The sequence below is a fragment of the Choristoneura fumiferana genome, chromosome Z (genome assembly GCF_025370935.1).
Source record: "Choristoneura fumiferana chromosome Z, NRCan_CFum_1, whole genome shotgun sequence".
Lineage (NCBI taxonomy): Eukaryota > Metazoa > Arthropoda > Insecta > Lepidoptera > Tortricidae > Choristoneura > Choristoneura fumiferana.
In genome coordinates this window covers 14,016,959-14,033,877 of record NC_133472.1, presented here as the reverse complement: position 1 = coordinate 14,033,877, position 16,919 = coordinate 14,016,959, and the positions used below count along the sequence as shown (strand labels likewise).

The window sequence follows — 16,919 nt, the reverse complement described above, 5'->3', positions numbered from 1 at the left end:
AACAATGCCATGGTTACAAAATCGTCTTAGTTTCAGGAAGACTTACTTTGCAAAACGTCTAGGCTGTCTAGGTCGTGAAATGCACAAGCAGGCAAAATGACTCAATTGTGTAAGGTCTTGTTTGTATTAAATAGATTTACAAGTCCAGACCAGACCATTCAGCTACTAAAACATTACGTCGTTTTACAGCCAAGTCATTCCGTCTACTAACTAAGTATGGCTTATAGCGATGAAGGCGTTTTACAGACCAAGATATTTTTTTGCTACCCGGACAATAATACAACTAAGGTGCTCTGCTCGCCAATACCGAACGCGAGTCGGGTCTGTATTTCTAGTCTTCTGATTTCTATTTTTTTTAGTTCTGTAAAACAGAACAGAATTTGGTAGGTTGACGCTGCATCGCCTTGTGCCGGTCCAAAACGGCAGTTTTTACGTTCGGAAATTAGTTGGCATGATGCCTGTGCTTGAGTTAGTGCTAAATCTTTAAATTGGTTGGTTGGGATTCACCTTGATTTTCTATTTTAATAAGGGCGTGTGGGAGCGATACAGTTTTCTGCGATAAAAATATCCTATCTTTCTCAGGGTCTTATAAACTATCTCCATACAAAATTTTATCACAATCAGTTGACGCCTTTAAGCATGAAAACTTATCAACTAAACAAACATACATATGTAGGTAACACAACCAATCATATTCGCAACTATAATTTATTCATATTCGATTCTTAAAGAAAGAAAGAAAAAAACATTTATTCGTGACAAACATAAGAACAATGGATAAAAATAAATAAAGAAAAATATAACATTATGTTTTATGGATGTCACGAAATGGTCCCAAATCAGCAATCTACCGGTCTTGCGAACGGCGCTGGTCTTCCTTTGGGACCATTTGGTCATCATACATTAAAAAAATTACATAATAAAATACAGTGAGACCGATAAAATTTTCAGTAAAAAAAAACTAAAAATTATAATGTTACCTATATTGTATTTCGATTCTTGAGATACAAGCCCTGAGTGTGACGGACAGAATAGCGAAGCACCGAACTGAGTTCCATTTGTCACCCGTTAACTTTAAGGGTATAGGTCAACTGAAGCTAACTTCTCTAAGACTGTATTGGCCTAACTCTTACTGTTTAAAAGATAATCAAGAGTCGAGATAATTAATTATTAGCCGTAAAACAGCTTAAAGGTCCTTAATATGTAATTTATTTTCAAGTCCGTAACTAATCTGTGTTTAATTCATACATATTTAGCAAAAGAAAGTTAAATAATACCTATGTGGATTTTTTTGATGTCTCTCTTTTGTGTCACGTTAATGTCACTTGCCATGTTTGTTTATTTTACAATTTATAATAACAATCTCATAACAATTAACAATTAATGTGAAGCTATTTTATGGAAGAAAAAAGCTTTGCATTCTTTTTAAAAAATTTTTTTTTTAATTTTCTCGAAAAATTGAATTATCAGGCCCGATTGCATAACAAAGTACAAGCTAATATTATTAGCGATTTTGTATTGAAATTCACTAATACTATTAGCTTGTACTTTATTATGCAATTGGGCCCAGGTAGTTCATATCAATGAACTGAATCGTCTGCTGAAGTTAACGGATAAAAAATCACGGTGTATTAGTTAGGCAAGCCTTGCATATTGCATATTGCATTACAACATCGCAATTGTTACAAAAACATCGTTAGAACGCCCAACGCCCATGCACCAGATAAGGCTGTCCATTTTAAAGTGGCAACCTAAAGAAAGAAAATCAGGTGGAAATATTTATGTGTGAGAAAAAACAGGTGCATTGAAGGCTGAGAACGACGTGTAAGTTTGAAGCTATCTCCTTCGAGTGAACTTGGCCCTGAATCCTCATTGATAATTTAAAAACATGAAGGAAAAATAGACATCAAAGCAACACGTGTAAATCATTGGATGCATTGCGTGGTATAGCATTTATGATAACTTACATTGTTCGTAGAAATCTCGGCTGGAAAACGATGAAATTAGCAACTATCCCAAAATAAAGCAAACATGCACAAACTATTTACAACAATAGAAATAAAACGATTCTTCCAAATCAATAAACAATAAGACTGGGCAAACACCGTCGCTGGGCAACCCCGGACGCGTTCACTGGGACGTTTCTGAACTGTTTCGTTTCCTGGGGCATGCCACCTCTTCGTTGCATGCAAAATAATCAATACGAACTTTTTTATTCAATAAACCCGATTTTAAATGGGGTATACTTTTTCCATATTTTTCTTTTTATAAAACCGGCCAAGAGCGTGTCGGACACGCCTAAAATAGGGTTCCGTAGCCATTACGAAAAAAATAAGTAAGTAGCGGGCAGTCGATTCTAATGAAAATTTGCACTTTAAAGTTGAATATTTCGCAAACATGTCACTGAATCGAAAAATTGTCTTAGCAAACCCATGGTTTTAAAATACCTACGCAACGATACCCCACACAATAGGGTTGGATAAGAAAAAAAGTCACCCCCACTTTACGTCTATGGGAGGTACCCTACATTTTTTTTATTGTAGGTACCATTTTGTCGGCATAGTTTATATATATCCGTGCAAAATTACAGCTTTTTAGCATTGGTAGTCACTGAGCAAAGCCGCGGACGGACAGACAGACAGACAGACATGGCGAAACTATAAGGGTTCCGTTTTTGCCATTTTGGCTCCGGAACCCTAAAAAGTTCGCGGCGCGCGCAGTTCAGCTAAACGGCGAAGTTACAATGACCATTAGTCGAGTATTTATAACTATTATTTACTTAGTAAGTAGTAGTTACTTAATGCGATGGCATCTGGCATTGCAAAATGATCAAGGGCTATAAAAGCCAAAGTACCTACAGAAAAAAAGGGTTGTAATTCTCAAAAAAAAAACAGTAAGTAAAATTTAAGCCCGCTTTCTCATAACTCTAAAATTATAGTTTTTATTACCCACACGGTACCTATAATAGGTATATGTAAAAATAGAAAGAACTCATAAACTCTCAAATTCTGCGACGTTCACTGTTGAACAAACGCCTACTATTATGTAGAAGGCCACAATCTTTGCCACAATGAATGACAACTCTCCACTTGTATCCACCCGCGCGAAAATCTTGCGATGTCCTCAGTTCTCCTAGTGAGGTTCGTATTCTCCACTCGAGGACTAAAGTAAACGCCCCCAACATTTATCTTCTATCGCGCAAAGAAATTCCGAGCATAGCTCTCTCCGTAGCTTGTCGCATGACTCGGAGCATCTCCAAGAGGCCAACAGTCTAGGACCACTTTTTATCAATGGTAAAACCAAGACTATTTTGGTTCCACCAACGTAAAAAGTTTGTACAAGTTATTCATTTGCTAAAACACTCACAGACATAATTTTACTCTCGTAAATATGAACTCATTCCTGAACCGCAGAGCATATAGCAAGAAATCGATTACGATTCCAATTAAGCTCCCGAGTTCTGTTTCGGAAAGGCTCCTTAGGAACTGAATCCTTTATTAACGTACGTTCTCGCTGGTAGATACCCTGTAGATACCTACGCTTGAGCTTTCACAGGGCAATTTGAGCATTTTCATTCAAAATATTGCGTGGCATCTGCCGGTGTTTTAAAAAGTGTGTTTTTTAAACATACATACTAGATATTATGTTTATCATAATCAACAGGGTAAATACTTAATCTTTCGCCAGCAAATGACAGGCCTTTTCTTTTCACTGACAACGTTTGCAAGTGTAAAATTCTCGTCGAATCGGCACAATTTCTCAACGTGCGTTATCTTAGATAGAACCATGGTATTGAGAAAAGTTTGGTACATTGCTTGATACATTATTACGATTTAACGTTAAATCTGTTTGACAGAGGTAACGTTACCAATTTTTTACCGGTATTTGAAGCCCTGTATAAAGCCATTAAATTTAAACATATTAGTTTGTTTCAGATATCATCTGTACTCATAATGGCGTACTTACGCAACGTTATGTGTCGTGGTCGCGCGACAGTGAATCTCGGATGGAGGCAGTTTTCTCGCGCGCTGGCATTTTCTGAAGAAGTGCAGGATGCCAAGGTGTCGGGGAAGCCTCTGGTCGCTCTGGAATCCACCATCATCACTCACGGCATGCCCTACCCACAAAATCTCGATACAGCCCTGGCCGTTGAAAATATTATCAGAGAAAAGGTAATTAAATTTCCTTATTTTTGTACTTAGAGATCACCTTTTTTGAATTAGGTGTCCTTCAAATGCTTCCATAACAAACGTTTCTATGTCTATAACGAACGTTTCTATGTTTATGTGTCTACTCGTGACCACGGCAACTGTAACGTTGCCGAAACGTCGAGGTAAATATTACTCGTGTAATAATAGCGTGATAAGTCCCGTTTGTGGTATTTTGTTTCTATGACTTTTGAATGCACTAATCTAGCCAGTATTTTTAACCGACTTCAAAAAAAAGGAGGAGGTTATTAATTAGGTTGTTTTTTTTTAATGTTTGTTACCTCAGAACTCCGTCATTTATGAACCGATTTGAAATTTTTTTTTGAGTTCGTCTAGGAATGCTTTCAATTAGGTCCCAATAAGCAGTAAATTAGGATCTGATGATCGAATCTTAAGGAAATCGAGGGAACTCTTCAAATATTGTAGGGACACCTATAGTAATTTGGATATATTTAGCAGTAACTCGTGCATTTGCTCTTGCAAATCATAATTTGGTGAAGTGGAACTGATGATGAAGATCAGATTTGACCAACGGAACTACTACTATCAATAACTAGTATTTCACGGGTTATATTTAAATTATCATGATTAATATACTTACCTAGATAAGCGACTAAGAAGAAGCTTTAAGTTAATGATTCTTTCGAACTGATCTGATGCTGAAGCCAGAAGGTAGGTAACGGAACTCTGTTATAAAATAACGTAACTAAGTCGTGTTTGGGCTTAATGGAATCGTTGTGAGATGTTCTTTGGCTACGACTCACTAAAAAGTAAGAAATAAAGAAAATGTTTAACAAAAAAGTAAAACCGACTCCAAAAAAATGAAAAAATAACAAAAAATGGAACCGACTACAAAACCCTTGAAAATATTTTTCTAGGTAACTAGGTACGTACTAGCTCGAAGTCGGTGACTCAGCACGACCCAGCAGGAGGGATTGAAACCCATAGTATGTAGGTGAGGTAGACGACTATTGTGAATTGTCCCACTCCTGCTGGCTCGTGCTGAGTCACCGACTTCGAGCTAGTACGTACCTACTTACCTAGAAAAATATTTTCAAGGGTTTTGTAGTCGGTTCCATTTTTTGTTATTTTTTTTGTTGACTCGGTTTTACTTTTTTGTTAAAAAAATTCTAAGTGACTAACGTACTTAAGTGAACTTTGCATGAGTAGATTTTACTTCAAAGTAACTTTAAACGTACAGAGCTCTCTTCAATCAAAGTGACTTGCGTGCATCTATTTCAATTCAAAGTACCGACTTCATGATGTACGAGTACCTATGTATGTGTTCGAGTTATTTATCAATAAGGGAGGAGGCTCACTTATTTTTAACGGTTAATGTATTATTTTCTTAGACTATGTTTGTCTGTACTTAGTTAAATAAAACTTTTAAGAAATTGAATTAGAATTATAAAATATGTTATTCCTAATATTTAGTACCTTAATACATACAATTCTAAGTCAGTACCTACTACGTACGTACTTAATTAAATTATGTACACTGACTAAAGCAATGAAACGTCGAGTTTCCCCACAAGCCTACTTGTTGTTGTTGTACTTTGACTTTATTATAGGTAGGTACGTATATTAAATTGCATCACGCCTACGTCCAAGTTTAGCTCCTAACTTCGATACACCGCAGCGTGAACCCACGCGCTCAACTAATAGTAGAAGATCCGTTTTAGAACCACCTTCACCAAACTGGTTAATGGATGAAAAGTATTTTATATTAAACCAAGGGGCTGTTTTACCACCCATTGGTTACTGTTAACTGACGGTTAATTGTGATGCAGTCTCCATCTATTCGAACAAAACAAATAGAGACGGCATCACATTTAACCGTCAGTTAACACTAATCAATGGGTGGTGAAACACCCCTAAATATGCTAATAAATATATTGCAAGTGGGTTGCCTAAGAAATTGCAGTCAGAAGTAAAAAAAAATAATTAAAAAGTCCTTTTGTTTAATTCATATATTTGTATTGAATTTCACGAATAAATGTTAATACCTATCGAAAGTATGAAGCCTATAAACTGTATAAACGTTGGGTTTTCTATTTTTCTCGTGGCATGACTAACTACGGGTTGGCAGGTTTAAATCAATTCTAGTTTTTTTTTCACCCATTTGTGTATTAAATTAATCTTATATCGCATAGGTATGCGCTATTTCAATGCAAACATGCATGATGGTTTAGGGTTACCTAGCTACAAACAATCTGGTTCGAATTTGCATGACGGTTGTAGTTTTTTTTTTACTTCTGACTAGATTTTTTTAGGCAAGCCATTTGCAATATATTTATTGACTATAAAATATTTAATTGAATATAAAATACTTTTCATCCATTAACCAGTTCGGTGAAGGTCGTTCATAAACGGATCTTAGACTATAAAGCGATAACATTCTATGTACACCTAAACTTTAAATAAATACTCGCAATAACTTTCCCTGCTTGTACTATTTATTATCTATTCTATGACGCGGTTCACTTTAAGTTAAGAGGATTATTCGGCCGTGACTTTTCCATTGCGCTCATAATAAACATTGAGCTTTCCTTTTCACGGCTAATCGAAAGGAAGCGGTAAAGCCGCAGGCGAAACTAAAATAAAGTTCCGTCTGTTAGTGGATCAAAGTTGACTATCAGTTCAAAAACGAGATTCACTTGTGTAGATGTAGTTATTTACCTATTACAAGATATAAGGAGATAACTCGTAACTGTTGTTAATGCTGTAGCATCGGTAACAAACAGTCACAACAGCTACCTAGTTCATGTGTCATGAAGCCAGTGTCATGTACCTATTCGTTAATGTACCTATTGCCATCAAAACTGAACGCATAGGTACAAACAAGGTTTCGTGTTTGTGCTTTCAATCATTCCCTCAGAAAGACGGCCCCTGGCTGCAGAATCAAGTTGTGTCTATCATTAAGCGCGTTGTCATCGACAATAAACATAAATATAAAATTTCGTGTCTGTGCCATACATTACATAACAACTTACTGAGGAGTTCCCTCCTGCGAGACGATCTTAGTCTACCGACTAAAATTTCACATAAGTACTTATGCCAAATTTCATGTTAAATCCGATCGAAGTGGGTGAAAGTTCACTTGCAATATTTGATCCGAATATACATTCAAACATTCCAAATTAATGGAAGCCTTGTAAAAATTAAAGAGAAACTCGATCGGAACCCACGGCCTGCTTTCAAGGTGATAGGTAATAAATAAATGCGATTGTTGTAACAAACTTTGCTCGTCTGAATGGGTCCTCACCTAGCCCGATATCTATGACTTAACAGACAATGGATATGGCTCAATTTGGAATTCAACCGCAGTTCATAAGGATTCCAGGGTCTCATACTCATTTACTAGCATACTTTTAAAATTTTCTAACAAAAAACTCACTGAGCGACAAAACCAGCCGGTTTTAAAATCAAATCGTTCAAAAATATTCATATTTATTGGATAATATAAGGTAAAATTGAAATTTTGACTAGTTAAGATTAAGTAATTAGATGTAATTTTTAAAGACAATTTGATTTCAAATTCAGCACATTGTTCACCACTTCCTAAAATTATTTTCTAATAGGTTATTTAAAAAAATCGGTCCCCAGCTACGCTTCCAACACACTGACACAGACAGCTATTAACTTTTAAGGTCAGGGGTTGAAAATACGCAAAAATAAAGCAGAAGGCGTTGTAATTTGACGGTGTGGCAGTAAAAAAAGCAAACCCGATTAATATGTAAGGTGAGGTTCACTCTGCTAATTGGAGTAAAAATAAAAAGTGAGCGTTCAAATATTAAACACAATGTTGAAGTCGTAAGAATTTTTCAGAAGTTGGAAAGTGTAATTATGAATTGTAGAGCAAGCGAGTGTTTTATAATGAAGAATAAGTTTTTTTATGTCATTTAGACACCATTAATTCATTTAGTGTTAATACCTTCCGCAATGAGTATATATTATTATTTTTCTCAAACATGCTCGGAAATGTATGCGTTAATGTCATGAAATGGAGACATGAAGTTTCTCATTGATGGCTCACTACCACCTCCCTACATAACTTCTTGGCCTAGGCCATGAAGTATGACTGTATGAAAATCCATTATTGTCCGCTGCTGTAACTTTTTAAATTTGCTTACTAACAAAGGAAAAATTACGAACAAGCCAACCACCACTACTCTGTAAGCATTTGCGATACTGCGATGCGATGCGATGCGATGCGATGCGATGCGATGCGATGCGATGCGATGCGATGCGATGCGATGCGATGCGAGGAGAGGCGAGGCGAGGCGATGCGATGCGATGCTATGCGATGCGATGCGATGCGATGCGATGCTAATTTTAACTTAGTTTAGTATATCATGTATAATGAAATGATGTTCGTATTTTAAATAAAGATGCAGTAGGTATACCCCGATTTCGAATATTTGAGTGATCCCTTCATACACATAAACTTTTTTTATATTTTTCTGAGTTTCACTGTAGTTGACATAGAGATGTACAACAATAACAATAACATTCATTGAACAGGGTGCCGTGCCAGCAACTGTGGCCATATTAAAGGGCCAATTAACGGTGGGTCTGACGAAGGAGCAGATTGAGCGCCTCGCACGGACAAAGGGCGCCGTGAAGGCGTCGCGGAGGGACCTGGCCCCCGTGGCGGCGGCCGGGCTCGACGGCGCCACCACCGTTGCCGGCACCATCGTGGCCGCCGAGCTTGCTGACATACCGATATTCGTCACTGGAGGAATAGGTGAGCTATCGTGGGGAAAAATCTCTTAAGGGCCTTTAAGACTGAGGTGGATGATGAAAGTTGCATGGGATACAAGACAGTCCAGGGCAGATACTAAGGATCTGTGAGCTATGTTTATTTTCTTATTAAAGTAAATTTAAGCTGCTTAGTCATTATACCCACTATTACCCACCTTCCTATATGCAAGCGGAGCGGAGCCCGTCCGGACTCAGTTTAACTTATGTCGATCAGCTAATTTCTGGTAAGTAGTTGTTGCTGTTTACTATTCTATAAGCATCGGCTCGTTTGTCACCTTTCTTTTTAATTTATAAACAAATCGTAAAGAAGATTTTTGTACAGCAAAAGGGATTACGGTCGTAAGCGCCACGTCATGCTCGTCGAGTCAACGTATCCGGTGTTAATTGTAACTGAATATCAATGAAATTTGGCTCAAGTGAATTCACCGCCCGTTCACGTAGCTCACTCAATTAGAGCGGCAGTCAGGGCACGGTGGTACGGCGACGAACGGACGGCGTAATTAACAAATTCCGTGCCACGAGACATGGAGCGTCACCTCGAAGCTACTCGTGCTCGACGCTCCTTCTCCTCGATGCTCACCTTTTTTTCTGGTTTTTACGGTTTCTGTAGATCTACTAAGGAACCCTTATAGTTTGTCGTGTCCATCAGTCTGTCCGTTGAGATAAAGTTGAGATGGTTTGCCGCATATTAGTAGTTAGGTAGGTACGGAACTCTACACTGCGCGTGGCCTGACTCGCACTTGGCAGGCTTTATCTCTTTTTTATTAAATAACGCCCGTACAAATACTACTCGAAAATGGCGATGATTTGTGTACTGTGAAACCAACTGCTATTTATTAGAGATCGACAACCGTTTATATATCAGGGGTCGGCAACGCGCGGCCCGCGGGCCGCATGCGGCTCGAGACCTCTGTTTTGGTTTTGTAATATCTCTTATAGTACCTACCTACAATAGGTAACTAGGTAGATATCTATTAGGTACAAAATTATCTTACAAGTGCGGCCCGCCTTTATCTATTTTTTTCACTATGTGGCCCATGTCTGCCAAAAGGTTGCCGACCCCTGGTTTATATTATACTGTAAGTATTTTCCATCTCGCAATTCTACCGCTCTGACTGTTCCAGTTACCATCCGAACAATACTATCTACAGCTATATTAATCACCAATGCTGTTACCTCACATTTGCTATAAAATTATCACAATAAAAAAATATTATTATAAAAAAACGCTGAATTATTTTTTTAACAAAATGTATCTTTATTAAAAACAAACATAATTAAACTATAGGTGGAATTTATACTTTGGATCTCTACTAATTTAGATTGGAATTGGAACTAAGGAGGTAATTTATTTTTTTAGTAGATCGATTTCCGTATTTCATCAAATTCAATACAAATACTTTACTACCTATTTTTGAAAGGCTAGATTTTGAACACTATTGATTCATGTAATCGGGCATTATTTATGTGAAATGGTATCGTGAAAGTATTTTAATACTTTTTATAGCAATTGCACTAATTTCCTTGGTAAGTAAAAGTGCCACAGAAGCGAGATGGGTCCAAATAATTAGTAAAATTGGTCAAGTGCGAGTCGGCTTATATATGTATGATATGTAACAATAGCCAGCTTACCCGTAAACAAACAAACGATACTGTCATGTTTTTGTCTCATAAATATATAATTTTATATTTTATTTATATAAATGTGATGAAAAACATTGTTATGTCACACAGGAGGTACTTGAATTACGAACATAGAGTCATTAAAATCCTCTTCGAATTCGGGTTTTTAATAAACTCTCGTTTGTAATTTCTTATTTACCGCCCTTGAAACATAATGTACTATTGCATACCTACCGAGTTCAAATTACGAATAGAACGGACATTAAACTCAAAATTCTTAACAACTTTAAGTAGGTACCTACACTGTGCTTGTAAAAGCTTACTTATTGGTAGAACACCATAAGCTTCGCTCAAGCACGCTCAAGCAATTCCGCATTCATTAAGCGCAATTACTCATACGCTAAAATACCTACGTGTAGGTACATTTGGAGCGGGAGTAAAATTATTCAGTAGGTATTTATATCTATGTAACAGCTGTGTCTGTCGCCTGTAATATTTCATATTCATAGCCCAAAGCGAGTCAGGTTGGTTTCAATGTAAATCATATTCAAGTTGGTTTAAGATATTACCATGCCTGCATATTGCTTGAAAATGATTTCGGTAACGGCTTCTTTGAGTACGAAATGCTTTAATTATAAAAATATAATTGAATTATGCTTTTAAGTAGCTCTCTCACGTACGCTTTAATATACTAAATATGAATAGTTAATAAAGATATTTTCACCTCAGCACCTCAAACAGGCAGGTATTGCTATGAGAAATCAGTGAGCAAAATCGCATTTTGCTTACTCCGTGAGACAAAGTAACTTTTTAGGGTTCCGGAGCCAAAATGGCAAAAACGGAACCCTTATAGTTTCGCCATGTCTGTCTGTCTGTCTGTCTGTCCGTCCGCGGCTTTGCTCAGGGACTATCAGTGCTAGAAATCTGTAATTTTGCACGGATATATTTATTAAAAATTAAAAAAAATATATATGGTACCTCCCATAGACGTAAAGTGAGGGTGATTTTTTTTTCTCATCCTACCCTATAGTGTGGGATATCGTTGGATAGGTCTTTTAATATATTTTATCGATTATAATTTTTCGATTCAGTGATTTCTTTGGGAAATATTCAACTTCAAAGTGCAAATTTTCATTAAAGTCGAGCTTCCCCCCCCCCCTCTAAAATCTAAACCAGTGGGTGGAAAAATTAAAAAAAAATCAGGATGGTAGTAAGTATATCAAAGTTTCAAGGAAAACTATAACGGCTATGTTTGCTTGAGAATTATCAGTAGTTTATGAGTAAATATCAGCCCAAGGTATAAAATATACCTAAACTTGGAAGATTCCGTATAAAATTACGAAATCCTTAGAAAAATATAACTTAATGTTTTCGTAATGGCTACGGAACCCTATGCTCTTGGCCACGACACGCTGGTTTTTTTATCTAAATGCTGAAGACAGTGTTGGGTCTACTTAATGAATTCCAAATATGTGAACTTCACTTTGATCTGTCACTTTCACTTCAACACGAAAAAAGCGAGAGATAGGATCAAATGTGTTGATTACAATCTTAAATTAAATTTATGGTATTAAAAATATATCGATCGATACCTAATAAATTACATGCCATGACAAAGAAATATTTCCAAATCGTAAATTTTCCCGCTCTTTTAATAAAGTATGCAACCTCGGTGCACGGAAGCCGCTTCTCTGGTATTTTTTTATAAAGGAATTCCGTATACTGCCTCTACAGTTGGAATAAATATTTGTCAAATTGAATGAATGTGTAACAAATCTGTATACTTATGTAATTGAAATCTTTTAAAAAAAAACAGTTTTAAAGGTAACATTTATAACAAGTTATACGTTTATTGTCCAACCTTTTTAATGACCCAAAAATGAGGCTTTTTGCAGTATTAAAAAATAAGTATGACATATTTTACAAGAAGTTCTAGTTCAAATTACTATCAGTCAAATATGTGGTCTACCACCCTAAAGTTGATAATCGTTTGCATGTCATAAAACAATAATGCCAATAGACGTTTCGTCTTCGAGATCGACTTTAGCGACATATCAATTTGATAGGAACTTGTTTGGCTGATAGGAACTTGTTTGGTTAATTGGCTGATGGTACCTACTGGACACTTTTTCGTTCCGAATTCAAAACCTCTCTATTTACCGCTTTTCAACAATGTTTGGCATTCTTAACTTTCTGTTGACTTTTCAAAGATGTAATCGCGACTGTTCGTATAATCTTTGAGTACTTAATGGTTTTAAATGTGATTATTTTATTTGTTTCTTAATAATCGGTTTTTACTTTAAAAAAATGTGTTTGTATTGTAAACAGGTAGGTTTATGTGGTTTTATTCTTATGTTACATTTAAATCATGTTCTCGCTGCTGAAGTGAAAAATTGTATGTGTGACACGAGACCAAAGTTTTTTTGCATCTCGTGTGTTTGAATCCCTTGCTGCTCTCAGGATTCTAACCTAAAATCACTCGCTAACGCTCGTGATTTAATTATAGAATCCTTCGCTTAGTCGGGATGCAAAACCAATACTCGCAACAAAAAACAACTTTGCTCTCTTGTTTTACAAATAACTAGTACTGGTACTTTTTTTGTACGTTAGTATATAATATAGGAAGTAAACAAGTGATCTCTAGAAGAGCCGAATTGTACTTATTCACTAATAAAAAGCACTATTTCACAACAACATAGATAAATTTAAATCTTTCGCAATTATTACAAACTTTTACTACCATTCCCAGTACTTAATCAGGCAGTATATTCGATATTTCGGGATCATTGCAGCGGTTGTGGGCACGGGTAGACTATTACTACTATTTATAGTCCAGTTCACTCGTAACCACAGCCGTTTCAATTAGGCTGAAACCTACAGGTAATTTTAACTGTTATATCCTTTACTATACTATGAAATTAAGTGTTGCCCGCGATTTTGTCTGCGTACAATTTGATTATCGCTTTCATTTCCGAAATATGAAGATTATTAATTTCTGGATAAAAAAATCCTATTCACGCCATATTAACTAAATATGTCATTCTACACTACCAGCCTTACTTATATATAATTTATAATACAACACTATTTTCGTCCGTTTGTAAAATTTATATCAAAACACAAACCAGTTAATTTAAGAGCAAACAATGTTTCTGAAGGAGAGGCAATTGCATTTAAAATGTCATTGTGCTTCACCCTACGTCATTCATAGTTTGTCGCTTCGATAGAAGAAATGTAGACGTCTAATTAACATGAAAATAGATGAATTAGGCCGCTTGTAGACGACCGTTGTTTCACCGGACAACGGACCGTTTTTTTGCCGGACTTGCGGTGTTGTATGGCTAAGTCACCGGACAAGTGTCCGGTGCATTACACAGGATCCCATTCGTATTCATATTTTTTTGACATATAATTCATTAAATCCTTAGAAAAATTTTCGTAATGGCTACGGAACCCTATTTCAGGCGTGTCCGTAGAGTAAACACTTATGTTTTTTGTAACGATGCGAATTAGTTATTAGTCTTTTTGTATTTATGCTGTTTGATGTTCGTCTAGGTAACGATTACGCTTTCAATGTTTATGCTTTTTTTATACTAAACTAAACTAAACTATGCGTAAAAAAATATGCCAAAAGATGATTAGGTAGGTATATCGACTTTTCGGCAAAAAAAGGGTAACAATATTATGCGAAATTCATTTTATGCATTCCAACAGTAAACCCATGTATACACATTCATTGTAAGCCATACAACACCGCAAGTCCTGCAAAAGAAACAGTCCGTTGTCCGGTGAAAACAACGGACGTCTACAAGCGGCCTTAGGCATGGATATCTACTAGAGATGGGCTCGTTTACTACTCGGTACTCGGTGTATTCGGCAGTTTTTTTGATACTCGTACTCGGCCGAATAACTCGGTTCCATTGACGAGTATACTCGGTCTAAATAAAATTATTATTTAAGAGGAATCATCATATGTATTAAAATAAAAGTGGCTGGTTTAAAAATGTTATTAAGAGGTAGGTATTTATTAATTAAAAACACAAAAATGAGAATTATGAATTGTAATTTATATTTAAGCAATTAATGCGCGGACCGAATGCGATTTTCTTTAAAACAACAACTAAATAATTTGCGGGGGAGAAGGTGGGGATTCCCGCGACGTTTGCTCGCGGTGGTTTGTAGAGCCGCGCACCTGTCTAAAGCTGTTTTCTCGCCCAAAACTGAACCGAGTTACTCGGCCGAGTACTCGGTTTGAGAAACGTTGAACCGAGTATACTCGGTACTCGGTTACTCGGTAAAAGTTGTACTCGGCGCATCTCTAATATCTACGGATTTCGTTCAGTATTATCAGCATTTTTCATTTCCATCTATTCTGACACTTGGTAAAGAAGCAAAAATATCGTGTGAAAACTTTTGACTGGAAAAGTTTCCTCTCTGTTTGTTATTGAAGTTACTTCTTTCACCTTTATGGATAAACTCGGGCAAGAAATCGCTTTACCACATTTGAGATTATTATCCTGTTCAATAAAAATTGCGGAAAAATGGTCACATTGACTTTTAATTTCATTTTCATCATAGATTTAGAGTTAGGAATATCGACAATGTAAGAGGAAACCATTTTGCGTACCTACTCTCTAAGTATAAGCCTGTAATGCTCATGTGTCGTATTATAAATGTATAAAATTAAAATACATATCGGGTGAAATACATACAGCTGAAATACCGAAAATTGGAAAATATTATGCTTAAAATAAATAATAATCTAAATTCATAAAGACCGTTTTTTATATTGGTCGAAATACATACGATATATAATGCCCATGTTCATGTTCATCATCATGTCATCATATTTACATGTTAAATTCTGAAAAATTAAGGACTACAATGATAACAATGTCGACGGAGCTCCGCTTCGCGGGGTTCCTATTTAGCGTAGTTAAGGTGCTTTGGACGAAACTCTAACTTAACCTAACCTATAAGATACCGACCGATCGGAGGCTGTGTTGTCTAACAAGAACTTGCATTTTAAACTAAAGTCTGATCATTAATTGAATAGAAACTTTAGGTGCGATGACGAGCGTAGCGAGGTGGAGCGTGTAGGTTCAAATATAACCAAATTAAGCACGAGCTGAGCGAGCGAAGCGAGCGTGCCGCGGCAGCGGCCGGCGAGAGCCAGAATTGTATTATATGCATTTGTCTTTGTGAAATTTTAGTGTCTATTATGTATTTCAACCATTATAGAAAACATACTGTATAGATATTGATTGATATTTCATTAAACTATTTTTTTGTAATTTTATGTATTTTGAACTTATACATTATCAAAATATGCATTTTGTGCCATATGACTAAGAACCATTATGCATTGTAACTATTATATATTTTGACCACTAGGTATGCATTTCAAGCTTATGCGCTTAGAACTTATGTCAAATAACTTTATATATTTTGATGCATTATATTTTATAATTTTCGGTATTTCAACCGATATGTATTTTAAATTTATACATTATAATACGTACCCGTGAAAAACTGCAAGACACAGGCCCAATTTTCTCCCTGGGTTTTGGAGGGTTTGAGATGCCATACTGGTGTCCTAAATCAACCAAGATCTTGTCCTCCTTACGAGTATCTATTTATTTGTTTATTCACATCGGTATCTGTCTTTCCCAATCCCCAGTGACAGGTGCTGGTGAGCACACGGGCGATAGGTTTAGGTTACAGACAGAGCCACCCACTCGACGTAGGGGTAACTTTTAGATTAGGCTCTCGCATTGAGAGAGACCCCGCGAGTAATTTAAATGTGGAACCCGGGTTCCTAGATTGCTGGTTTCGAAGTAGAATAGTTGGATAGTTTCAAAGTAGGATTAGGATATGGTAGGTTTGGTGTTCTGTATTTTACTTCTACTTGGGTAAGGTGGAAGTGGTTTTTCTATCTATCTGATTTAATATTTATTTGTGTGTGTCAATTGTGCTTTTCTTCCCATATATGGTAGGTTTGGTGTTTTGTGTTTTTACCTCTACTTGGGTAAGGTGGAAGTGGTTTTTCTATGTTTCTGATTTGATATTTATTTGTGTGTATCAATTGTGTTGTTCTTCCCATTAACTATACAGCTGCTTACCTATTTGCCTAAGGCTGTTTTTAAGCTTGCCTGCTACATTCAGAACCTTGGCTCTTGGCGACATACTTACATAGTAGGTTAAAGTATTTTTATGTTAGGATTCTTTTATAGATTTGTGTATTATATTATTTAAAGCAATATATTGTAGCTTCCACTATCTATTTTAATTTTTAAACTCACTTTTTGTCTGTCCCTGACTGAA

At 36.2% G+C, this 16,919-nt stretch overlaps 2 protein-coding genes across 3 annotated transcripts in view; one reads left to right on the top strand and one right to left on the bottom strand.

Annotated features, from left to right (window-relative positions):
• The window catches only part of LOC141428276 (EF-hand domain-containing protein 1-like), a 53,917-nt gene extending 51,792 nt beyond the window's left edge, over nucleotides 1-2,125 (bottom strand). Inside the window, exon 1 of the mRNA XM_074088174.1 lies at nucleotides 1,968-2,125. The gene's annotated coding sequence lies outside the window, so the exon portion shown is untranslated. The remainder of the gene's footprint in view (nucleotides 1-1,967) is intronic.
• LOC141428284 (uncharacterized) overlaps nucleotides 1-16,919 on the top strand; it is a 155,422-nt gene that overhangs the window by 14,260 nt on the left and 124,243 nt on the right. The window contains exons 3-4 of one of the 2 annotated variants that reach the window (XM_074088187.1): nucleotides 3,936-4,172; nucleotides 8,733-8,955. In XM_074088187.1, coding sequence (XP_073944288.1) covers nucleotides 3,954-4,172; nucleotides 8,733-8,955 — 442 coding nt within the window. In that variant the 5' untranslated portion in view covers nucleotides 3,936-3,953. Of the gene's footprint in view, nucleotides 1-3,925; nucleotides 4,173-8,732; nucleotides 8,956-16,919 lie in introns of both variants that reach the window. The other variant, XM_074088198.1, reaches the window with a different exon arrangement.